The sequence below is a fragment of the Mus caroli genome, unplaced genomic scaffold, assembly GCF_978045245.1.
Source record: "Mus caroli unplaced genomic scaffold, Mus_caroli_1 scaffold_3, whole genome shotgun sequence".
Taxonomy (NCBI): Eukaryota; Metazoa; Chordata; class Mammalia; order Rodentia; family Muridae; genus Mus; species Mus caroli.
In genome coordinates, this window is record NW_028227258.1 from 28,015,562 (window position 1) to 28,041,723 (window position 26,162).

Below are 26,162 nucleotides of genomic sequence, written 5' to 3' on the forward strand. Positions count from 1 at the left end.
TTAAGTGTTTCTCTGGGTTATACCTAGGAGAACCCTACCAAGATCATCATGTATGCAAATACGTACTTCAGTGTTTGGAGTTACAAGAGAGGACCAAGTGATTGAAGTCATTTTATTCCCATGAAGCACACATTCAAGTTTCATATATACACACCCATGTGCTTTGTATTACACATCTTAGTTTTTGAAAATCCAGTGTTATAAATTGAAGCATCTATACCTCAATTTTCATTTCTTATTCTACACTAATAAGATGAAGGCTCTATTCTAATCCTTACTAGTGACTTTTACTAGTCTGATAAATGCTTATCCATGGGTTTCTTACTTTTTCCTTACTGACTTACAGAGATCTGTTGCATACTCTAGACACAAATTTCTAGTTATGTAAAAGTTTGGTGAACTATTTGTGCTAGATACAACTCCAACTTAGTGCTTTTTTCTGCTTTTCTGTAGCCTCTCCTCGCCCAGCCTTAATGGTTCCACTATTTACACCTGGATGGAGCTTGCTGCTCAATCTTCTGCCATGACCACTGCTGGAGCCCCACCTCTTTGCTGTTTTGAAGCCATCACTTGTTCACCTGCAACCTTACTCCAAGATTATTTGGCGGGAATCGGGTCCCTCCCCTCCTTCATAACTGAGTGTCAGAAATAAAATATTGAGCTTTGATCAGAATCTGCCTGTCTTAGCTTCACCATTTTCTCTCGTAGCCAAGTCCCTCTTCTCTTCCAGGTTTCCAAAATGCCTTTCCAGGCTAGAACCCAGGCTGTGATCTGCTGGCCAGACACAACACTTTTCCTTTAGAGGGCATTCTTATTTTTGAAAAGGAGTTAAAATTAATTTTTGTATATATTTAAATTTTGAGATAGTATTTCAATGTAATTTTTCTCACATGGCTACCCAGTGTTTTCAAGATCGTTTTTAAATGGTGCCATACTCCAGCAGTGACCTATGTGTCAGTTTCTACCTAAGTCTTGTAGTCTGTTTTATTGGTCCGTGTTAATGACGCAGTGCCCACTGGTAAGCTGTGCTTTTCTTCACATAACAAAACAAACAGATTGGAGACTGACTTGAGACTGGGACAAAAGAAGATAGTTCTAATCATTCAAATGAGGTGCAATATTCTTCAAATGTCTGTGAACTAGTAAAGAAGTTAGATATTGGTAATAGAGTAAAATGAAGGAAGAGGCCCAATATTTATAACAGTAACTGTTATCTATAATGAGGAGTGTGATAAAGATGTCCTCATACTTCTTAAGTGATATAGTTTTCCTTAAGCCTAAGCAAGGCTTACTCACTGAGTCAAATCAGAGCAAAGGCATTAGAAAAATCTTAGTTTAGAATCTGAGTCATATATTACTTTAAAACTGCATGGTGTCAATCTACCAAATACACAACTATCATTGTTTAGCTGTTAATATTAGGTGTGTGCATGCCCTGCAGACAGAGAAACTAAAACATTAAAGACTAATATGGGGAAGCATCAAGAAAATAGTTGGGTATGAATCTTGATATTGATTTGCCTCTTGGGCTATGTTTCCCAAACTTTCTCAGTGCCACGAAGCAGGCTCTACACATGCCGTTCTTTTTATAGGATATGGTTAACAAATGATATTTCAGTAATTTTTTTTCTCCTTTGCAGTGGTAGAGTTGATGATTTAATTGGTTTCCAGAGTATCCATTTTTAAATGTTATAAATGTAAACAGATAGAACAGATGCAAGACTGTAAAATAAAGATGTTTCTCACATTTACATGGAGTTATTTTCATAAGAAGATCTGCTTTGTCCTGTGTGTATCTCACTGAGCCTAACTGAAGTCCCCAGGATATCTTCCTGTGGCCCAAGTCATACTTTAGTAGATAGTGGCCTTTTTAAATTTATGAATGTATTTTGAAAATACAGATAAGAGACTTAATTAACTCTCAGCTAAAGGACTTTCCTAATGGGCTGAATATTAATGATGGGTATAGATGAATCTAAAGTTTTTATAGAACAGTTACCAATGTAGCTCTTTCATCAGTTGAAATAGGAAATCGTGGGCACAGGACTGTAAAGGAGAAAGATGGATTTTGGTTGTGTGCAGAAGAATTATCTATTCCTGCAGCTGTTGTGTGGCTATTTGAGCACAAGAGAGAGGAGCTACCCCAGAGACACAAGAGACATACAGGTAAATTCCAATTATCACTAAATCACAAGGATGATACATAAAATGGGTTTCTCCTGGTTTATTCTGAGCAAGCCTGTGTTGTTTCATGAGGCGTCCATTTCCCTTGGTATTCAAGTTATTTTTTTTTTAATTTTTCTATTGGTTATTTTATTTATTTCCATTTCAAATGCTACCCCCTTCCTGGTTTCCCCTCCTTAAACCCGCTAGCCCATCCCTGCCACCCCCCCACCCCACCCCACCCCCTGCTTCTGTAAGCGTGCTCCCCACCCACCTATCCACTCCTGCCTCACTTCCCTAGCATTCCCCTACACTGGGGCATCAAGCCTCCACAGGAACAATGGCCTCCCCTCCCATGGATATCAGACAAGGCCATCCTCTACTCATGTGCAGTGGAGCCATGTAGTCCCTTCAGGTAAAGCCACGCTCTGTAATGTGGTTCAGAAGGAACGCCAAGCTCAGGGTTCTATTCAACAACACACGCTTTTTGAGTAAAAGGCTCACTCCTCAGTAAAAGATCCTTACAGAATGGTAAGGGAAGGAGGCAAGCGCTTAAGAGATGATAGCCCTCCTGTTCCAGGTGCAGCTGATTATCTGCCTCTGTTAGTTTAAGGAGGACCACTTGACTCTGGGTGGCATACCTGAATGAAAACAGGTAGGTTTAAGTCAGGAGGTGTATTTTTCAGATCTGAGTTTTTGTGAAAGAGAAAGAAACCAAGGTAGGACATAAACACAGTCTGCATGCCTGGGTTGTGATCTACCCTCCCCCAACCCCCAACACGCGCACGTGCACATGCACACACACTCACACTCACACACACACACATCCGCTGTGCATCTCCAATGTGTTTTTTCTTACTTGGCCATACTCGTTATTAGCAGCTCTTACAAAGATGGGAAAGAATGAAAAAGTTCTTAAATATTGCTTTCTAAATAACAAAAGAAGAAGAAAAAAAAAGAGCGGAAAAAAAAAAGCCAAAGTTCAAAAACATCTGGGCTCTGCACTGGGAAATAGTTTTGGTGAGACTGGAGTGATTATGTAAAAGATTATGCAGAAGGAGCGGAGACTGTCTCTTTGTTGTTCTATTTAGGAAACCTTTTACTTTCACAGTAGCTTTAGTCAATGCTCTGAAGTATTTACCAAATCTGTCCTGTTTTCCTCCTTTAAAAATGAGCCTTATTTGAAACCCTTGAAGACTTCCCAACGTGGGCATGCGATTGCTCAATCGTCACCCATGATTGCAAAAGCCACCCATTCCAGTGCAATTTTTAGCTTTGTCTGTTCGCTTGCTCTCTTGTTTGTTTGAGAACTGCAGTATTGTTTCTCTCAGCTGGACGGCACCACCCTTCTGAGAAGCACCCTAAATTCTGAGAGGTGAAAGGGTTAGCCAGCCACGGAGGACAATACAGCATATAAACGAGGAAATCAAAACCAAACACTTGGCCCTGAGTCGTAGACCAAACCATCTAAACCCTTTGTCCATGTTCCATTTTAAGTCAGAGAGCTACATCATCACCTAGGTCTGTCCAAGCCGTTCTGGTGAGGGACGTGAAGCTGCTGTCCCAGGGAAATAGCAGCGTCGTCAAGCCATTCTTCCCCATGGAAGTGTGGTGTCAGAATCGCAAGAAGGTCCAAATCAGGACACCTGTGTGCCAGATCCGCCCAGCTGCACCCGAGAGCCGGCCAGCACTGCCTGAGCCATCTGCTCAGCACATGAAATGCCAGTTTGTTGCTGAAGATGGGTTTGAAGGATGAGAGTCTTTAAAGAGAAAGCTCACAGCTCGGCTGTGACATCCCTTAAACTTTCTCACATTTTAAAATAAACAATTTTAGGAAGAGAGGATTAAAGGCTTATGTCTGAGAGATGACAAGCAGGGTATATTGCGAGCTTCAGAACCGCTGCCTCAGAAGTCCTTATTCAAATCGGCATTTGGCTTTTCACTCTGGTGACGGATGAAGTATGACCCTACTCTTGGAAAATTCCAGGTGCTAAGCATGTGCACATTCCAAACATGCTCTGTGTTCCTGGGGCTGGGTTTGCAACAATCAGACCAGCAAGGGAATCGCTCTCTTCTCGAGCTCTTGAGACATATAACAAGACTTTTGGCCCACACCTTCACTTCCTGTGCGGACAAGCCAGTCTCTGTAGAATCCCTTATACTTACTGGCATTCTCACCACACAGGACACTAACCCTAGAACAGTGGACTTCTTTGAATTTAAGGGTTAATTTCCTACAAACCATCAGCATTTAATACTTTGCCTTCTCCAGTAACTATGAGTAATTATACAGTATTTTAAAATATTGTAAGTTTTTTTTTCACTTAGCCTTTGTGGCCCGTTTTGTTCTGTTTGTTCTAATTTTAATGGAGATTTAGAACATACATACATTTTAGAATTGTCTGCAGGAATAGAAGATGGAAGCTTCAATAATTTCTAAAGTTCTGGAATTGGAAAATTCTATGAGGCTCTTGAAATTTCTAAATCAAATGGAGGTTCCAACATGTTGGAAACAATCTTTTTCACTGTCACGAAAATGAGAAACAAAGTGGTCTCCCCACTTAACCTAAGAAGGCAAAGCTATCTTAAATATATTAACGGGAAAAAGAAAAGATTCCTTCCCTGAGGCTGAGTCTCTAAAGAGCACGGATACCACGTGCTAAGCTTGTGTGCCACCCTCGAGGTCACTTTTGAAACAGCACCTTTCTGCTCTCCTCTGTCAGATTTACAGTGAGTGCTTTGCAGGACATGCAGAAGCTGTTAAAGTTCACAGAGATTAAGCCATATTTAAAGAAAAATCCTGGGAAAACGTAGGTACCCAACCAATATTAATCATGTATAGCTTCTAGAAAAAGACACCAGGAACTTCTCAGATACCTGACAGCACTGGTGCGCAATAGAGGGTCTTGCTAAAAATATACAGGATCTTTCTAGTGAAACCACATTTAATGCCAGGCTGCTTTATGCATGGATAAACAATTACTATGGTTTGCATTTATTCTATTTGATTTGTGTGTGCTTGAGTCACAAGCAGCTGCCCGTGGTTTCTTCCTTCCCCTTTCATGTATGTTAGCTGCAGACTACCACTCCTTCAGATCCCCGAGCTCAGCCTGCTGTAATGATTACTATTGGCGCTTTAGTGAACCCGATAACATGGATTTGAAGTCAGTCCTTTGCTCACACCTTTGGCCATGCACTTTCTTAAGATATTTTAAGCAGTCTTCACATCTCCAGACTTACCTCCTCCCTCCATTAAAGCATGCTCTCCAGCCAGCCTTTGACTTTCCCAGAAGTGAACTTTTTTTTTTTCCTAAGTAGAATTACTGGTGTGGTTGAGCTACAGTATTTTTTTTTCTTCATATTTTTTGACCTTCATTTTGTAAGCCCTGGGCCATCAAATATAGTTGCTCTTTGGTGTCGAAAGCTCACATTTTCTAACAAGAAGAAGCACAGTGCATACGCCAATTCAATTTGTAATCAATCAGTGGGCAATGGCACCCTAAGACCCGCGCATGGACCACTTGCACATTTAACAACCAGCAGACACTAAAATACCCTGGAGCTGCTGTGGCTAGGACTCCTTGGAAGTGTCACTTCAGGAAGATTTTTCTTGTTAAAAGATATTTCTTTCTGAAAACATGTTGAAGAAGATACCAGTGGAGCCAATAGGCAAGCAAGGAAGTCTATGAGGATGTCCAAAGTATGTTGGAAGCAGTGCGTTAGTTTGAGCAATTGCAAAGACATTTTTACAGTGTTAACAATTTTAGGTAGTCTCTGAAATTTTAATATGTTTACATAAAAATAAACCTTCTTACTGACATTGTTTTCTTGTCTTAATGCGTGCTTTTAAACTATCAGGTTACCCAAGAAGTAGCCTGTGTCATGCAGACTAGGCTCCAGGGAATAGTCTGGGTGTGGCCTCTTCATGCCATTTCTTTCTGGAAGAGTGGGCTTTGGGTGGAGAACATCCTTCGAGCCTACTCTGGAACATCCTGACTCTCTCAGGAGTAGGAAGCATCTCATAAAAAACTCTTCCCAGGATTTTTAACAAGATAATACTAGAGATTTTTTTTTTTAATTTAAGATTTTATAAAGCCAACTGAGGGTTTCCGTGCTAAGATAAATTGGCATGGAAAGGATTACAGTGTAATATTGCCTTGACTCAGAATAACTTGTGGAACTTTTTTGAATTGTTTTTGGAAACAATGATGTTTTTTGTTTGTTTGTTTTTGTCTGGGGCTTTTTATTTTTTTACACCCTCATTACATATGGGCATTGAGTGTATGCAAACAACAAGAGCCACTATGTCCCAAGTATTTTGAATGTGATACACCAATCACTATGCATGAGATTGGTCATAGCCATAGGTCAGGGCCAAGAAGAAATAAACATATGGATTACTTCTGAGACCAGTTTCAGAACAAAGTCTATATTCTAACCTCAAAAGAAAGATATTTCACAGAGATTAATTTAAAGAAATAATATGGGGACATGCTTCTTAAAATTTGTGACAGAGTCTTAAACATGTCTTTAATCAAGTTGATTTCTTTACTGTGTTTCAGCCCACCACATTCTGCCCCTGCACTTCCCAGTGCTGAGATCTTGGACCCTCTGTTTGCCATGGCTTCTTCCATTACTCCATGCTGAGGTTCCAGCTAATTCCACACTTCATCTTTGTTATATCTTCCCATGTTCCTAATTCCTTGTAAGCTGCCTCCTCCCACAGATGTCTCTTTCGTGTTTTGTAAATTATAAAATCAGAATCAGACTTTCTTGGGAAGCAGCAAGAGATTTACAAAGAGGAAAACAATCAAACTTTAACCCTTGCTGAAATATTTGGAAAACAGGCAGATCTCCCTTCTTCACATTATTCAGATATTTTAGTGGCTGTTTTTTTGAGACAGTCTTATTCCTACAGGTCATTCTGACTGTCCATTGGTGCACCTACAATGCAGGCTGCCAAGACGACAATGGCTTCATTTTCTATTAATGAAGGTTTTTTGTTTTGATTTTTTTTTTGCACAGTGATTAATATCTAGATCTGTGCCATTCATGTATAATGGGAAGGATAATAGTTTTTGCTTTATATAATTGAAATGAGCAAGATAACTAAAACTCGGTATTAAGTGTTCCTCCCTAGAAATCTTGATGAAAACTTACCAGTTCTCCAGCCCCATTACCAAAGTACATGGACCTGTGAGCCTCTGTTCAGCCTCAACATTTCAACAGATTCCTCTAGAATACTACACTGGCTTCATTATTACATATACAAAGGACCCAGCCTCGCATATGTGTCTAATAAATGCTGGTTAGCTGGAATCATAGTGTCTAATACACTTTAAAGGGGAGCAATTAACAAGTTGGTTGATTTGCCCAAATAATTTAATTACATCTGAATTTTCCTGTATATCAAAGAGAAGATCTTCAGCTGGTTTCTCTGGCCTCTGATGTATACTAGGTAGCACAGTGTAACTATAAACAGTAGAGACTCAGATGAGACTGCTTGCCTTTATTTTGTTTTCCTTAGTTTTTGCAGTGCTGTGGACTGATCCCAGGACCCTGTATATAACAGGCAAGCACTCAGCTACTGAACTACATTCTCAGCCACAAGACTGCCTGACTTTTAACTCCAGTTCCACCATTCATGTGGTGCCGGGTAATTTGAGGGACTAATTAGGGGGGCGGATAAGATGATATATGCTCTGGAAATGGCCTGATGATGGAGACTAGGTTAACCAGATTTTTAATTTAGAAAACTCACTTCAGAGAGAGTGTGGAGGACATCTTGCAGAAGTATAAAACATTGATTATATGACACTGATTTCTTGTGAATCTAGGCAGCAACTAGATGACAGTCACACAGCAAAAATGGTCAGTGACAAGATGGAGCACTTGCCATCAGAGAAGACTTGCCTTAATGGAGAATAGAAGGCAGAACCCTAGCCTGCTTCTAGGTTGAACAATTAGGTGAATATTGACAGTAATTAATTTTGTAAGGAGTATAATAAGCAAAGCAAGTTTTGGAGAAATAAATAGTGTTTTGTTTTGAGTATATTTGCTTTAGGTCATCTTTCACCTTTTCAAACATATAAAACTCCTGAGAAAATCAATGCATAGACCTGTGCCTGGGGATCTAAACAAGTAACCAGACAGCCTGTGTTGCTTTCATTTCCTTTTACCACTGTAGAGTCTCATTTTATAGATTTCCAGTAAATTACAGTCATTAAGTTTTCTTTATTTTGTTGAAGAATGATCGTGTATATAAAAGCCATTACATGTTCTCATTTAACAAGAAAACCAGCAGTCATAAATTATGCTCAGAGTAAACTAAGTTAGAACTGTTTACTTCTTTTGAAGAGCGATTTTTAACTTACAAAAACACTGTGAAAGGTCACTAGAGAAACTTAAATGTGAGTCGATAGGTTTAAAAAACCATAAAGGCAGCATATTCTATGATTCCAGCTGAGTGAGATTCTGGGAGCCACAGTTATCATGAGTTGGCAGGAGACAGAAGGGATGAAACTTGCAATGACTTGGAATGAACAGAGCCTAACAGTCCACTGTCATCATGCCTGTCCCCTTACGATCTACTCCATTTCCTTTTAACACTAAAATCATTCTGAAGGTACGGCCTATAAATTAATATCATTTTTTAAAAGTTATACCAATTTTTGAGAAATGTTTTACCCTGATATTCTCATATGTGCATCTGTTGTATCTATGACTCTGAGATTATTGCAAATGTAACATGGATAGTCAGTTAATTATGCTATTGAAGAGAACATTCCTGCTTAATAGACTCTCAAAAACTTTGAAAAAAAAAAGCCCCTTTCTACCCACTTTTCCTCTGTGCTAGCTGATGCTGTTTCACAATAATGAAGCTTGGCATGCTGGGAGTATTTCCCAGATTTTAATGCAGTCCTAACCTTGTGATCTATTATGAGTCCAAAATATAGCACTCGGGGAGCACTCGGGGAGCACTCGGGGAGCACTCGGGGAGCACTCGATCATAGGTCTTACGTGTGGCAGGAAGAAAAGCCACAGGGCTCTTCTTGACAGTCACGGGCAGAGCACTGTATTGGCAGGAAGCAAAGGCGCTTGCAGGATACAATAATAATAAGTGTTTGGCAGAACTGCAGAAGTATTACAATGCTGAGGTTAAAAAAAAATAAATCAAGAAAACCCAAACCAAAGGGCAATAGTAAAAAATTAGAAACCTGAAAATATTTTCCAGTCTCACTCTCTTGTACTTACACTTTGTTTCCACAGCAAGAGTGTAAATCTACCAACAAGGAAACTATAGTCATGGTTTTAGAATCTTAATTTACTCTTGGGTTGGTTGATTGTCTAACTCAGAGTTGACATTTATAAATTTAAGATGAAAAGGTCTTAACCTTTTTCAGTAAAACAGCTTTTAATGCTATAAGTGCACAGAAAGCAATACTTTCTGGTTTATAAAGAGATAACAGACAATTACTATCGATGCACAGATTAAAAAGCAATGGGTGCTAACTGATTGCCTTGGAGTCTAACATAAATGGCTAATTCTGTCTATTGTGCCGGTATCTAATCTTCTCTCAGGTTTGCCTGCTGTCCAAGATAGAAATTTTAACCATCCTCAACAGTGTCTAATATAGATGACATATACACGTAAATAAGGATGCTAATATGGGGCTTGCAGATGCCAGGAACTTCAAAAGGCCCACAGGTTTTGCTTGCATTCAACTAGTAGTTAGAAAAGAAGGGATTAAACACGTCTTCAAGCGAAGTGATTTGAGGCCACAGCTGGCAGAGTCATAGAGAGTAGCACAAGTTTACAAGATGGAGGCTTCTCTTCACAAGGCTTTGTCTCTAACACCATCAAGGTGGATTCTGGGTATCTTCAGAAAATGATGTTGACTGCCAAAAATGGTACCTGTGATCTTTGCTGAGCCCAGCTAGTAATAGTTCATTGGCTCAGTGTTATTCAAACTGTGCATTTTGATCACTAGTTTAAGCAATAATGACTAGCATTTCTGAAGGAGGTGGATGAAGAAGAAGGAGAAAGAAAAGGAGAGGTGCTGATAAAAATAGGGCAGACAAGGAAAGAACGGAAATTTTAAAATGTGCTCTGTTGCCAATCATAATAGAATTTATACTTGCAACATTGTTGGGGAGCGTGACAGGAGAAGGCCATGCTAGATCACAATGTGAAATAGGTTTCTTACTTTGGCAGAAAAGTCTTAAAGCCATTGGCCCCTGTCCTAGTGAGGCTTGGACCAAGGTCAAGCAATCTGCATCCTCTGCAGCTCCATCTTCCTCCCTTCCTTTGAGATGCCTGCCATGGCAGCACAGCCTCAGCCAGGCCCCTTGCTAATCACATCACTGAAGTGTCAGGCCTGGGAAAGTAGCAAGGACAACACAGTCACAGCCATTTCCCTTCATTAATTTTGTTTAGAACCCACGGATACAGTTGTCATCACAGTGCTGTAATCTTTGATAACACATCTGAACATGCACAGATTTCCAGCGGCTAAAAGAACTACACACAATTTATCTCCCATCAGTTTTTTTTTTCTTTAATCAACTCAAGACGATGAATTTAATTCTTACACAGAGCTCAGCTGACATAGGGTTTACTGAAAACATGGCTTTGAGTTATTTGAAGGGCTCGTGTTAGGGTTGGTGGAGCTAAGTCCTAGGGAGAATTCTTTTACCTTGGGTACTATCTGTGCAGCACTGCTCTTGTTTTGAGAATATTCTCGACCTCACTCCCTCAAATATAAGATGAAGAAGTAAAACTGAATCATTAACAATGTGCCTCGTTGGTATTAATGTAGTCTCTTTTATGAGTTCTTGAAGCATTTGAATTTGTAGATGTTAATATATATATGTGCATACATACATACATATGCACACACATCAATATTAACAACTGTTATGCAGGTAAGAATGATCTTATTTGGTTATCAAATATTCAAGCAGTTCTTAAGCCTCGATAGTTAAAAGAGTCTTTACATTGAACTTAACAGCTGATCTTTTAGAATATAGCAAAAATAATACGAATCCTTTACTACCTAGTTCAAGCTAAAGAGCATAAATAATATGTTAGGTATTTAAAATATTTTGTGCAATTTACAACATATAACACTTTATAAGCATAAATTATTGCTATGTGTTCATTTTAACCAAACATAAGAGACATTAATACCATATGCACCACATAACAAAGTTAAAAAATTCAAGTCCCAAGATTTCAAATTGGCAGAGATTTAAAACAAAACAAAACAAAACAAAACAAAAACAAAAACAAAAAATGTACCTATTTTGGTAGGTATCTATATAACTTTCTTTCATCTCCAGAAGGTGGTGAGACAGAATAGAATACGAGAAGCTCTCTGGTCTGTCACACTTAATTCTTACAGCCTGGATCAACCCAAAGGCTTTTCTGAGAGTTGCGAAAAGCCAGGCGCTTTTTTGCCTGAGTCCTGACAGTTTGATGTTCGATGTAAATGTGATGTAGATGTTAGACATAAACAAGGAATAGGAAAGAAATAAACAGGACGGAAGTGTGAGAAGTGCCACATTTACAGGTAGATAGCTGAAGTCGATAATCAGTATAGGAAATAAATAAAACAGAAACAGTGCAACATTAGAGATAGAGAGAAAATCTGAGCATAAGGAGTTAAGAATGGGCCACAGAGTGCAAAGATGATTGCTGAGGAACAAGGACTCCAAGTTTCATTAAAACACCACACTGCAGGTCAAGCCCCTCTTAAAGGGTTTGCAAGAGAAAACCGTCATTTGCAGAAGGCTACAGTTTCCAATGATTTGAAACGGAAAATTAACTGTCTTCCCACTTGGATGAAGACTTATATTTCATCCTTAACCAAATAGAACCACTATCAACCGATACCATTGTTTCTCACATACCCTGTCAAAAAGAAATGTATTGCACATTTCTGTGAGACGAAATTAATTCTCAACATTACTAGAATGCTTCTAATGTGTGTAAATTACGAAAAAGTAATTCAAAGTGAAGCATCAAAGCTAGAGGGATGGGGAAGAAATGCTATATACATCCAGTTTATCACTCCATGTCAAACAGACAGCTGATATGCAAAGAAGTGTGCCAGTGCTGAATTCTGAGCACAGTCTGTGGGCCCAGACACAGTTGAATGTCTTGCTTTTGAGGAATTGTCTTAACTTTAAACATCATCAGATTAATGTTCCTGGAGCAGACTGCATGAGTACGCTCAATTACTTTGGTTCTTGTGGTTAAGCAAATAATATTGCCTTGGGTATTAAAGCCCCAATTTATTACGATTGTATCCTTGAAGCCTGCGCTATTCTTGCTGCTGTACTCACTCCATAATTTTTCCAGTTGACCAGTAATGTGCTAGCTTCCCAACTACGGCAATGATGTACCGTCACTTGTAATGTCAGCATTCAATGAGAAAATGGGACTATTGAAGTTCTTTAACTGATCTCATTTTGTGATTCTCAGCCCTGTATGAGTTTGATACATGTTTTCATGCACATCATGTGGTCTAGTCCCTTCTCCCTGACTTGCTAAGGAGGATTAAACAGGCCATTCTTTGGTGTATGGACACTTGATTGTACCTGTTTCTGTACAGGTTGAGGTAGTGACGTCAGCAAACTGAGAGGGTGTGCTTGTAAGATTTTTCATACATTTTAGGCTGTGTCATTCTCATTCTGGCCATCCATGGTATTTACTGTTATTGGGAAGTTGTTGTTATCTTGATGCTGATTTTTACAAATTTAAAAGAGCTAGAGACATTAAATGACAGTTCCAAAGATTTTTAGCTGGGCAGTGGTGAGCTATCACTCAAAACCAGTTAAGGAACTGTAGGGCCATTTGATGCTCTAAGAAGCAGCTAGAAGAGAGAAAGACAAGGAATAAACAAACAGTAACAAAAAGTCTAAATACAGACAGTTCCTCCATACTATGAGAGTGAAAGATGCCATAGCAGAAACATCACGGAAGAGGCCTGGTCTCATGGAAGTGTTCACATTTTGAGACATGCGTATAAGGGGATATGCTGTTTGCATTAAAAAAACAAAACTCAAGAACATCCCACCTTACTGATGACACCACTGTAATTAAGTGGTAGTGGTATGTGAATGTGTCATGTGTGTGTGTGTGTGTGTGTGTGTGTGTGTGTGTGCGCGCGCGCGCATTATTTTTCCATCCTACTGAAGTCTATAATGGGGAGGCAGTTAGACATAGAGATGAGAAACACTGCTGTGCCATCTTCCTTTATAATCATAAGCTTTGGGTTACTTAGAGTAGCAGTTGGCAGGAAAAAGGGGGTTTAATTTTGTTGTATGTCCTAACACAACCATGGGCAAAACTACATCACTATACAGTATATAAGATGTAAGGAAAAAAAGAACTTACCTATTTTTCTTAAATATAGAATATGCGTATTATACTAATATCAGAGCCTGGTGCTCAAATATCAGAGTCTAAGTCCAGGGATTTTGCATTCTGCACCGACCACTTTATGACTCATAAACTCTCCAGCTCAGGAAAATTAATGCTGTGTGTGTGTGTATCTGTGTGTGTGTGTGTGTGTGTGTGTGTGTGTGTGTGTGTTCCCTGCATGAAGGTACTTAAAGAGGCCAGAAGAGGGCACCAGATCCCCTGGAACTGATGCTGAAACCAAATGTGAACCACTTGACTTGGGTCTTAGGCAGAAATCTCTAGTCTCTAGAAAGGCATCAACAACTGGGTTTTGTTTTTGTTTTGTTTTGGGTTGTTTTGGTTTTTGTTTTGTTTTGTTTTGTTTTGTTTTGTTTTGTTTTGTTTTGTTTTGTTTTGTTTTGTTTTGTTTTGTTTGTCAAGACAGGGTTTCTCTGTGTAGCCCTGGCTGTCCTGGAACTCACTCTGTAGACAAGGCTGGCCTTGAACTCAGAAATCCACCTGCCTCTATCTCCCAAGTGCTGGGATTAAAGGCATGTGCCACCACTGCCCGGTGGCACCAGCAACTCTTAACTGCAAGCCATGTTTTCTTCACATGTTCTTCACAAATACTTCATTGTTTAGAAAACTAGGGGAATTAAGGTGAGTTTCACAAGCTGTCTATAGGATCAAAAGAGTTAAAGCAGTGGAGGGCTAGGAGTCATGTCTGACACAAAGTGGATGGTTAATCAATAGTACCACTTTGTAACATTTAATATATGCTTGAAGTGCTTGCAAGCTTGTTAAAGGAAGTCATTCATTTGATCATAATTAGTTATTCTTGCCTCCTGGAGAAAGGATATATGCTTTGTCTTATCCACACAGTAAGTCAGAATATTGAAAGTTCATCTTTCCCTCACTGTGAAGCTTTGATTCACCTTATCATTTAATATAATTAACCACTCATTCATTTTTAAAATTTTTGTTTTATATAGGCCTTATATATAGGGGTATTTAATGTATAAATTTGAGATACTTGCACTTAGACTATTATGCGTCCTAAATTATAATATATCAACAATTAATTAAATTAGATGCTGCTAAATATTTGAAAGAATAATTGATTTATATGGGTCCCTCTGTCTTACTACATGAACAGGTTAGCTAGTAATCTCTTAACATGTACTGCTTTCATGAGTTCTTCCTGATTTGATCTCTGCATTTCGAACTAGTAGTTCACATATAGATAAAAACTAATTCTAACATCTTACAAGAATCATCAGCTTTTCAGTGGTTGTAGAATAGTGGTACAGGTCAAGCGAATTTCTTAATTAATGGAACAATCATTTCAATATCAGATTAAAATCAGCAATCTTAAAGAGCTCTCTGATTCAATCTACCAGTATCCAGAAAGTAATTCATGGTGTTAACTCTCAAGAAGGGTTCTGACTAGATACTGGTGTTAGTCATGACCTCCCTGTTATTAACTTGGAGCCAGTGTAGGCAGTGACCCAAGGTTGTCATCATGAGACACTCATTGAGAAGCCATTATCTTAAATATTTGGATGGTGACTTTTTCATCCTGTGGACAGATGTTCCTATTTTTTTAAAAACAAAAAATAAGAGAGACCTTCCTAAATTTTGTATCAACTGACCTCTTTGTTTCTGAGAATGGTTTAGATTTGTTATACTAAAATGAACAATTAAGGAAAATGTGATGTCCCGCTCCAGATGCAGTGAACAGAAACATGGATAGAAAAAAGGAGAACCCACTGATTACTTACCTGTAATATTAGTGCTAAAGTTTGTTATGCATTCTATATTAAATCTCACTATGCAACATTAAAGTTCAATGACAAAGAATTCAAAAATCAATCTGTTGATTATTACTAATCTTATTTTTGATTCTTTGTTTCAGTTTGTTTGAATTTTCAGATTTTTTTTATCTTAGGATAGCATTGAGAGAGAGAAAGAACACCAAGTTTCTGGGTAGGAACTTGGGAGAACCTTGCAGAAATTGGAGAAAGGTAAAGAATATAATTAAAATATATGAAAAAAGTTAATAAAAATGACTAAGGGGCTCATGCTGGCAATATACGACAGAAATCTTATCAATGATCAGATAAATAAGGTGAGGCGGGCTTATCTCTTTTTTATACAAGAATGTAAGCATCTAGAATATAGTGAGGCAAATCAACTTTAATACATTTTCAGGGAGAAATAATATTGTAATTCACCTTGATATTACCTTTATATTAAAGAATAACTACCCATAACAGGGCTTTTAAATGATAAGTATGCTAACTATTACAAATATCTTCTAGAACTTCATGGATGCTTTTAACGTACACTGTAAATGGTCACATGCATAAAGAGTCAGGGAAAATATTGCTCTGAAATGGAATATAGCATTACCCTCTATGACATCGTTGTAACTTTAAACATAGATTTGGAAAGGGGGGGGAAACAGGGTAGAAATTTGTATCCAAGAGAATAATAATAATAAAAAAAAATCTACATTCAGTCAGAGTCACAGCTGGAGTAAATTTAAGTCACCTTATCCTCTTTCTCTCTCTGGTCTAGCACAAAAATAAAATGATGGATACGTATATTAGAGCATCCTTAAAATGCTTCTCCTGCTAGTCGTGGTAAGCTTGCACTTGTGTCAGCGGTTCGCTCCGTAGAACTGACCATGAAAGCAATGGAATATAAATGTAGATGGTTTTCAAATATTCTCAACTGTTTTTTTTAAAAAAAAAAAAAACGTAACTATAAAATGACACACTTGTTTTGGGATATTCAAAAAGCATTGGCCGGTTATTTACGTCTTAGCAAGGAGACGTTGGGCTAAGGTTAAAATAAATCTTGAATAATTTCAGAAAGCAAGACTAGCCGCTGCAAGAAAAAAAAGGGCAGAATAATTTATTTTACTGGGTGGTTTTGGGAATTTTTCACAGGAACGGATAGAAATTGCAAATTACTCTTAGAAAATGTGTCCTTACGTTTTCTGAAAGAGCGAGCAAGCGAGCACTGAGAGAAAACACATTGCTAACCAGAGGTGGTGTAGGGGATAGAACATTTTTATTAAGAAAACTGAAATCTACTAATATTAGCGGTCTCTAAACAGGTCCCTTGAGTTCTAAGTTCAGTGAATTTCAATAATTCTTTTCTCAAAACACGAACATCCCAAGCAACCGTCCTTCAAGTAACCAAACTGTATTAGAAAGTTAAAGATTCGGGATTATATTAAACTAGCTGGAGATCCTGTTCACAGGCATGACCCAAGTAGCTTGTCAGCATCTTAAATATAGCTATCTGTCACTGCTCTCTCTACCTATAAATTTTAGAAGTATTTGAAATTTGTATAGCTTGCATTCAAGTTCAACACAGCATTAGGGAGACCAAATGTGATACAAAGAACAGAAACTCTTAGAAACACAAACCTAGAAGATTCTTCACTAGTACAAAAAACACTGTGGGCTATAAAGGTGAAAATGATTATCTAATTGCTTTGGTATAACCTTAAGTTTGTTTTGAAGGTGGCCCATAACATTCAATATACAAAACTCTAGAGATGCTACGGAGCAAAACGGCGAAAAGAAATATATATATATATATATATATATATATATATATATATCTTCCCACGATATATATATATATATCTTCCCACGATATATATATATATATCTTCCCACGATATATATATATATATCTTCCCACGATTTTGAAGATAGTATTTAAAATTACTTTTGGTTTCAAACATGTGAAATACTCCTCTTAGGAAGTGAAGTACATATATATCATAAATATGTGTCAGTTGTGGGACTTGATTTATACTGTACACATATACAAGCACAATTTTTAGAAACCCATTAGCAATGCCAGAAATGAAAGTTAACTTGAAAGAATATAATAGCTCATTTAAATAAAAAAAACTTTTCCTAATTAATTTCATACCAACTGCCTGTATATACTACCCTCTGTTTTCTTGGTCAGTTCCCACTATAACTTTTCATGGTGTCTTTGAAAGGAAATCTAAGTATTTTCTATGCCAGTTTCCACCATGAGCCACAGTAGTCCCCTACATCTCTGGTCAGCAATGTGTTTTCTCTCAATGCTGCTCACTTGTTCCTTCTGAAAACACCAGGGCGTGTTTTCTAGGAGTAATTTATGACAAACTCACCTTTTCTACAGAACAGGAAGAACCTATAAATTAAGAATGCTTCCCTTCCCTGAAATCAAACTGCAACCAATTCTGGAAACCCTGGAGCTTAGAGTCTTAATTTCATTTTTGTGGATCAATGGATAATCAAATTTCTTCCAAAAAAATATTCTACAACAGCAATAAAATTTGTATTTCAGCTCCCTATTCTGAAAGTTTTAAATAGATAGGTGTTAAATTTCATTTTACTAAAACGAAGATCAAAGACTATGTTTCTTATCTCCCGATGGGATGGAAGATAGTGTCCCGGAGACTTCCCCCCTCTGGGTCTTTAAAACAGATATTTTAAAGTCATCATTCACAACTGAGAGCGGTGGACAGAGCTAAACTTCTTAGACCTTGGGTGGTACTATATAAACAGCTGCTTTCATCAATTGGCACTTGGCTTTCAGTCCTCTCAACTGAAATTCTGGGCACCAACAAGGCTGTTCTAGATCTCTCTCTCTCTCTCTCTCTCTCTCTCTCTCTCTCTCTCTCTCTCTCTCTCTCGTGCATGCTAGCCCGCTTGCTCTCTCTTGCTCGCTAAAAGGAGTGAACCAGCATCATCATTTCTCATGGGTGGATTTCCTAACTCACACATATTTGTGAATATTAAGACTTTTGGAGACCATGTAGCCAGTAGAATAAAGAAGGTAGAATAATAAGTGTTCAAATATTTAATTTCTCTTCTTCAAAGAACCACCTTGTTTTCATGAGAGCATATGCTTTAAAGGAAACTACCAGTGAGAAGACAGAATAGATACAATGTAGTCCTCCTAGATACCCACTGTCTTCCCGACTCTCACCATGAGATTTTGTTTTGCTTATTCGTAATTCCAAAGTATTAGACTTTCTCACAAACCAACATTTTAAGAATATCTTAATTACAGTTAAACACCTATAATGAAATGCTAAGTTCTGTGGGCATATCATGAATTCAACTTACTTGTAAAGTAAATATTTACATATTCAATTTGAGGAGATGAAGTGACTAAGTTGCAAACTCTTAAAAAACCACATACACACAACATAATTAAGGAGGTTTTTGAGGGACGAGGGACGGCAAAGATAATCCATGGCTATCTGTCTAAAGGTGTGTTAGCAAAACATTAAAGGTAAGTTAAATTTGGAGATAAGTTCTTTAGTCCACTCAGGAAAGCCCTCCTGGCTGCTAGTGGCTTGACAGAAGAACTTTAGGAATAAGGGCTCTTGGTGAGGCCAGAAGTAAGGGCATGTTGCAGAAAGTCCAGGAATATGCACTGATTAGACAGAGAGGAGCTTGGAGAGGCTGTTGATTCTCTGTCCTTAGGAGAACTACAGCTCTCTGTAACTAAGAACATGAAGTGAGAAGTGAGCGCGCTGCGGTAGATTATCTGAAAATGTCCTGTCAGCTGAGGGCCCCAGCTCCTGATGGACCTCAAAGAGAAGGTTAGGTTAATTGCTCTTGAAAATGTTTGGGTGTCTCCCACGGAAAAAGAAATGTTAAGATAGGTGGCTATGTTGGTGTGGAGGTGTGTGAGAGAGGTAGAATATGCAAAAATTCTGTATGTATGTATGTATGTATCTATGTATATGTATGTGTGTGTATATGTACACGTGTACACATATGTATAGTTTCTTATTTTCCTTTAACTCTTTTAAAGTCCTGGGATTGAAGCCTTTGCAGTCCTTTAAAAGAATAGTTGACATTTTTGATGTTTCAAAACACTGGGAAGCATTTTCAAATTGCAAAAGCAGCGAACAAGCGCGCGCGCGCGCGCGCGCACACACACACACACACACACACACACACACACACCAGGCACTCAGGCCATGAGAGGGCAGTAGGGGGCCAGGCTCAGGCCTGAGTCTTCTCTGGCTGTCCAGCCTTCTCTGCCAGCCTTCCCTCTGCCTCCCGGGCTGTGGGCAGCTAGCTATAGCTGACGACAGCGTGCTGAAAGCGGAGGCAGCCTCAACTCTGAGCGAACCAGAAACTGCATCTTCGGAGCATGGAACTCTGTCTGTAGTTGACACGTGTGAGAGGTGTATGTGCTGTTTTGGCAAACTGGTTTTCGATTTGGGCTTCCCACAAAAGAAGTGGAAGGTGGAGCTGCGGTGGTTCCCAGTGCCCACAGAGCCCCCTCTTCTGGCCACCGCGCATGGACCACACTTGGTACCCAGTGCGCGCGCGCTTTGCTTCAGTCCGCTCTGGGTGTCTGTGTAACCCTTTGTAAAAGACCGTCCATCTATCTGCCTATGTGACCGACATCAAGACGCCCGTGGGAAATACCCTCTCTCAAAATCGGCTTTGGTATCCCTGCTGCTTTGCAGGCACTTAAGAAACTGTCATCATCACCTCATTATTTTCTTCCTGCCAATTGATTTATTCGCAGTTCTATTTGAGTGAGAAATGCGAGTCTACTGCGGATCTTGCCTGCCAGTGCTAAGAGTTTGGCAGAGAAAGATAGTGCAAAAGAGAGCAAATCCCCTTCTCGCAATTGTAAAATGTTTTGGGTGCCTGAGATCCAAATTTTCACCGCACTGTGACATTCCGCGCTGTCACTTATACCAGTTATGAGTTTGGAGCATACACAAACTTTTCATTTGAAGTCAACAACAGGTCCTATCTTCCAGAGTTGTGAAGATTAAATAAGTGAACACTTAGAATCAAGGCTAGCACATCCCAGTTGCTATGTCAGCTCCTGTTCACATCCATTGCATCCTCCTGTTGAATGGAAGGACCATTCTGGCCCCTTTGCCAAAGAAACGCACTAGATCTTAAAAAGTACTCATGTCTCAACACAAAGATGAGACAGAACTCTAAACCTCCCGCTGTAAACCAGCATCCCAGCGACCAGCAAAACACCCAGGTCCTGGTATCCCTGCAGACCCAGCTTCAGCAACCCCCCTCCCAAATAGCCAGAAGCGCCACACCTGGCTTGGGCAAAGGCTTTGACTTTTGCAGGGCTCAAAGGCAAACTGCAGATGCAAAAGCTCTGATCCCTACCTCTCCTGGCTGAAGAGTGTGTTTGGGGGGGTTTCCTACCTGCCCCAGGCTTTTGCCCTTCTTACTGCCGCCGAAAGCCAGTCCTTGGTTCATGCCTGCAGATCGGTTGGCTGACTGAGCAGGAGTCTCCCCTCCTAGAGAGGACTTGATGGAGTTGAGTTTGGCCCGCGAGCTGCCTAGCTGTGAGCTCTCCACCATCAGCACCGCGGCCAGTAGGAGAAGGCAGCGGGATGAATCCTTGACCCGCATCAGCGCGGCCATCTCCGGGTAAGGGGTTCCCAGAGTTGGGTGGAGCCCTGAAAAGATGGGAATGCCAGGAGAGTGAGGACGCCCGCCGACACTCAACCCCTCACGTGGGGCGCGTGGGCTCCTTACAGACACAGTTCCCCCAACCCTTCCTGGATCAGACACTCGGGACTCTTAAGAACTCAGTCTCAAGCCTCAAGCCTGGAGCAAACGCGACCCCAGCGAGACCCGCTCCTCTGACGGGCAGGAAGTTCTGCAGTCCCTGGAAGCAATCAAAGGCCAGACGCCTTCTCGCCAAGGAGGCGTGACCCAAGGTGCTGTTAGACCCAGCCCTGCAGATCGCCCTGCCGACTTCGCTTGGTGTTCAGCACCTTTGAGCTTTTGCCCGATTTTCCGCGATGATGGAATCCTCCCTTAACCACGCACAGGGCTCTTCTCCCCAGCTGTTGCTTCTTTTTCTTTTTCTTCCTTTCTTTTTTCTTGTTTCCCCCGGCTTCAGTTGCTCCTCTGTTCTCTCCTGTGCTTTAGCTCTCAACCTTTGCACCACTCAAGTCCCTCTTTTCCAGGTCCGCAGGCTTTGTGACTGGTGATCAGAGTCTCCCCCACCCCCTCCACCGGACTCTGGAGAGCTGAGGCGAGCGGAGGTCCCAGCAAGCGCACTCCCACTGGTGCGGTTAGGAGTTGTCCCTTGGTTCACATGGGGCCACTAAGCCCTGCCAGCGAAGCAGTGATGCGCTGCGCGGAGGGCCAGAGCTCTCTTGCTGCTCTCCCCCGCCCTCTTAGCTTTTTATAGCTTTCCTCAGTGGGTTTTCCTCCGCCCCCAATTCAAGAGTGACAAAGAGTGAAAACGTTTCTCTCCCCCACCCCACGCTCCCGCTTGCCTCCCCTTCCCCCAGCAGGCGCTCTTTCTGAGGCTGTCTCTCCTGCCTCTCACCTTTCCTACCTTCCCATCCCTCCTTCATTCTACATCTAAAAACTTGGGGGTTCGCCTCCAGAAGAACACGGGAAAGCTCTTCCTGGCCGAAAGCTCTTCCAGCTCCGAGAGTGATTGGGAGTTTGGAAACAGGCAGAAATGAAGAGGAAAAGTTGTCCCCATTTGTGGTGACTGTCACCAACCATGGCTTCTTAGTTCTCCCACCCAGCTTCAGCCTCCAGCTAGGAGCGCTGGAAAAGCTCTGGAGAACATCTGCAAGTTAACTTGGTGGAGTGTGTACAGCCTACTTAGATTTTAGCCCGAGCCTCTCGGTTAAAGTGCTGTGTGAGGTTGTCCAGCTGTAGGTGCTTTATGGGGTTCCGCTTCGAATGGGGGGGGGGGATGAACAAAGGGGGAGGCAAGAGGGCTAAAGGAAGAGGGGCGAAAGGACCAAAGAAAGAGTAGGGGGAATAAGGGACCATTCTTCCCCGTTGAAGTGCTTGAATCTTTCTGTTTTCCGCATCCCTCACCCAACCCCATATACACAGTACACTTAAATCCAAACAAGGAGTGAGGAAGGGGAAAATGACCCGACTTGTGCTACCTCAAGGCTTGATGAGGCACTTTTAGGGTGCCAACGCGTCCTCGGCAAAGAGGAAATCCCAAAAGCCTAATGGGGAACCGGGTGGGTGGTGAAGTGGGCCAGAAACTTCTGGTCCTGCCTCTTGAGCGCTGCCCTGCTCGTTCCCCCACCCCCACCCCCACCCCCACCCCTCCCCCGCCCAGAGGCCTTTGATAGCCTTTCAAGTCAGTCTTTGAGGCTCGGAGTTCTCTACACTCTTCCACAGAGGCAGAGGGCCACCGAGCGAACCACTCGGACGCGCTGACTGGCTTGCAGCACTTGGGGGCGCCAGTAGCAGCAATCAGCCAGGAACACAAACACTGCAGGAGACAAGCTTTGCCAGCAAGCTTTGGGTTAGGAGAGGTTTGGTCACCCAGGAGACCAGGAGCAAAGGTTGCTGCGTGCGTCTTTAGCAGTTCAGTCATGCAATCCCTAGCAGTGTCCTTGAGCCAAAATAGAGTCAGACAGGGGTCGTCCGCTGTGATGAACTGACTCCAGTAGCACACTCTAGAATTTTGAGGTTTAAGTCTCCTCTTTCACACCTGATTCTGGCATATACCAACCTGTCCAGGACTCTAATTTAACATGTCGCTAAGGGGAAGGTTAAGGACGTTAATATTTTCCACCAAACACGCCAAGACTTAAGGTGTGCATCAAGAGCTGGGAGGTCCTGGGCAGAGTCGGTTATTTACTTTCCTGACCTGTGAGTCAGCCTGTCCAGAAATTTTCATATACACAATGTACACAATGCCTTGAGTTTTTTAAAAATACACAATCAACTAGAAAATAAAAACACATTTTCTCCAGTTTGGCCTTAAAGTAAAACAAATGTGCTGATTGATTATTGATTGATTGATTGATCGATTGATTTACTTTTTGATTTATTCTTGAGGGCATGTACTAGTTACATTGCCCAAACTAGCTCCAAGCTAGTAATCCTCCTGTCTCCACCCCTTTCCCTTCCCCTTGCCTCTTCTATCTCCTCCTCCTCCTCCTTAGTGCTGAAATTCCAGACAACTGCCATCGCTCTTGTTTCACTTTTTAAATGCATAAGAATAACATGGGTGACTCTTGGAGAACAGACTCCTGTGACATGTGCCAGTCCTACAAATCTAAGATAATGAGGATGGCAGTTATCAAGGGCTGGGTGCAAGGAAGAGTAGGACATTACTGTAACAATAGGCACAAAGTCTCCATACATCATGATAAACAAACCCTAGACATTTGCTAAATCACATCGTGTCTAGAGCAAATGATAATGAAATAAACATCCAACATTGCCTACAGGGGAAATCTCGTGGCAAATGTCTTTACAATGATAAATAACATGCATGGATATATAATTTTAGGCAACAAAAGGTGTGTGTGCCTGTGTCAACTCAAGAACAAATTTGTATGGTTTAAGGATAAGCAAGGTTCTAATGGAACACGGGGAGAGGGGCGCGGGTTCTGTATGTTGTGAATAAGCTCTTAGTCTTTAAAGATAGTGTCTTTTGCTTTTGTTTAGACTTGATTTATCAATCAGAAACATTACAAAAATTCAGGAAATTAAGTTAGAAATGTGCTAATTTGGATATTTTAAAGAATATCTTACTATTTTTGCAACTTTGATTTCTTATTAGTGCATGTATGAGAGGTGTGTGTCTGGTATGGCCCATGAAGAGGTCAGAGGGGATTGTTATGGAGTTGACTCAGTCTACAGTGATTTGGACTAGTCATCAGACTTACACAAAAGGTTCTTTTATTAGCTGACCCACCCCTGACAAGTATTTTAAGCAAAAGAAGAGTCAAAATGTATTTAGATATATATGCACACACACACACACACACACACACACACACACACACACACACATGCCACCTGAATGCAATATGATCAGAAAATTAATTTCAATCACAATGTACTTACTGTAAAAATCCATGAGGGCCATAATAAGGAATCTTTTTGAAGCCAACACAGAACTGTACAAACTCCATGAATAAATTAAACATATAGTTTACACTAGGCATTCAAGTTCACACTAGGCATGGTAGCACAAGCACTCAGGAAACAGAGGTAGGTGATCGCTGTGAATTCCAGGCCTGCCAAGGATATACAGTGAGACTCTGCCTCAAAAGAAAAATATTCACATAAAATTTTCTTTTAAAAATATCCTCGTGATCGCTTCGGCAGTACATATACAAAATTGGAACGATACAGAGAAGATTAGCATGGTCCCTGCACAAGGATGACACACAAATTCGTGAAGCGTTCCATATTTATATAAAAAAATATCCTCATGCTTTAAGCAAAATCAAATGTATGGGATCAAACAATTAAATATAAACAACCACATCTTAGACTAAAAAGGGAGTGAACTGTTTTCATTGATAACCCAAATATTATCTATACAGTTATTTGATAGTCACATATAGTAAACATATAAGGAGATACAAAATCAATAACTGAATAATCACATGCCTTGGGCTGCCATCATGAGCCCACACGTTTCCTCCTTGTGTGCTTACTTAAACAGGAAGATGCACCATCGTATTTTACTTGGGAGGATTGGTTTCTAGATCTCTGGCAATAACATAATTAGAGAACAAATGCATAAAAAGAAGATTGTGCATAAGTCAAGTCAAATCTCTTCTGTTCAGAAGGAAGTGTGGACACTTCGTTCTTTGGCTGGACATTCCCTCCCCTCTCTCTTCCTCTAGCTCTGGGCCATTTTGACCCCATTAAAAAGAAACCACTTTCTCAGCAGTTGTTTCAAAACTAGATTTCCTTCTAATACTTAACCCTAAAACCGGATTTACCCTTTTTATTCTCATTTACAGCTCCTTACTAATTCACTCCATCATCATGCCTCCTGGATTAGTATCTCCTGTAATTGCTGCACAGTTAGTAAGTGTGGGACCCTGTGAACAGAAGTGAGTGGATAGAGACAGTGGCTTTGATGAAGCTTACATCCCACTGTCAAACTCTTGGCTCACAGACATCCACCTCCAGCCCACCAGGAGTAGCTATCCCAAGCCCTTTTCTCTTCTCTCCCACTGCTGAATTTTTCAAATCTCTGAATTCAGTCTCTTCTAGGTTAGCTACAACTTCCAAGCTTTCAGGCAATTGTAGAAATAAAGATGATTAAATACATCCCCTGGAGATGCTCATACATACAGCATACAATATGTGCCTCCACATTTGCGTTTGGACACAAATGTCCCCAGTAATGGTGGCTAAAAATAAAGTGTTATATCTTGGTCGACTTGGGAATCGAGGATACAATGCCAGACTCCACAGGATTCCAAATCATCTTCTGTATGCATGTCGGACTTCCAAGACCTTTGTGACATAGATGAACCTTAGTGGTTATTAAGGATCTGGAAAGTATGGCTATGAGTTTGCTTTGTGCATAGTGAACCTGAATACTACTCTATCCTGTTACCCCGTGATCCTCACAATTTGGTTCTTAACACATAGGAATTTGAAGCTACTCATCCTGCCTAAGGAACAACATGTGTTTCTATCAACTGTGTTTAAATTTATTTTAACAGATATAAATGAGCACGAATATTTTGAGGAATAAATTTAGATATGAGGACAAAAATGTGCATCTCATATGTGATGTTTGCCTTAGCTTACAC

The 26,162-nt window shown here is 40.4% G+C and overlaps 1 protein-coding gene and 1 non-coding gene across 2 annotated transcripts in view; one reads left to right on the plus strand and one right to left on the minus strand.

Annotated features, from left to right (window-relative positions):
• The window catches only part of Dkk2 (dickkopf Wnt signaling pathway inhibitor 2), a 100,893-nt gene extending 79,175 nt beyond the window's left edge, over positions 1 to 21,718 (minus strand). The window contains exon 1 of the mRNA XM_021158921.2: positions 20,797 to 21,718. Within this exon, the coding sequence (XP_021014580.1) occupies positions 20,797 to 21,018 (222 nt within the window). The 5' untranslated portion in view covers positions 21,019 to 21,718. The remainder of the gene's footprint in view (positions 1 to 20,796) is intronic.
• A 2,977-nt stretch (positions 21,719 to 24,695) lies between these two features.
• LOC115030657 (U6 spliceosomal RNA) lies at positions 24,696 to 24,801 on the plus strand. Its single transcript, XR_003836263.1, has one exon. It is a non-coding gene; the product is annotated as a U6 spliceosomal RNA (small nuclear RNA).
• The last annotated feature ends 1,361 nt before the right edge of the window (positions 24,802 to 26,162 follow it).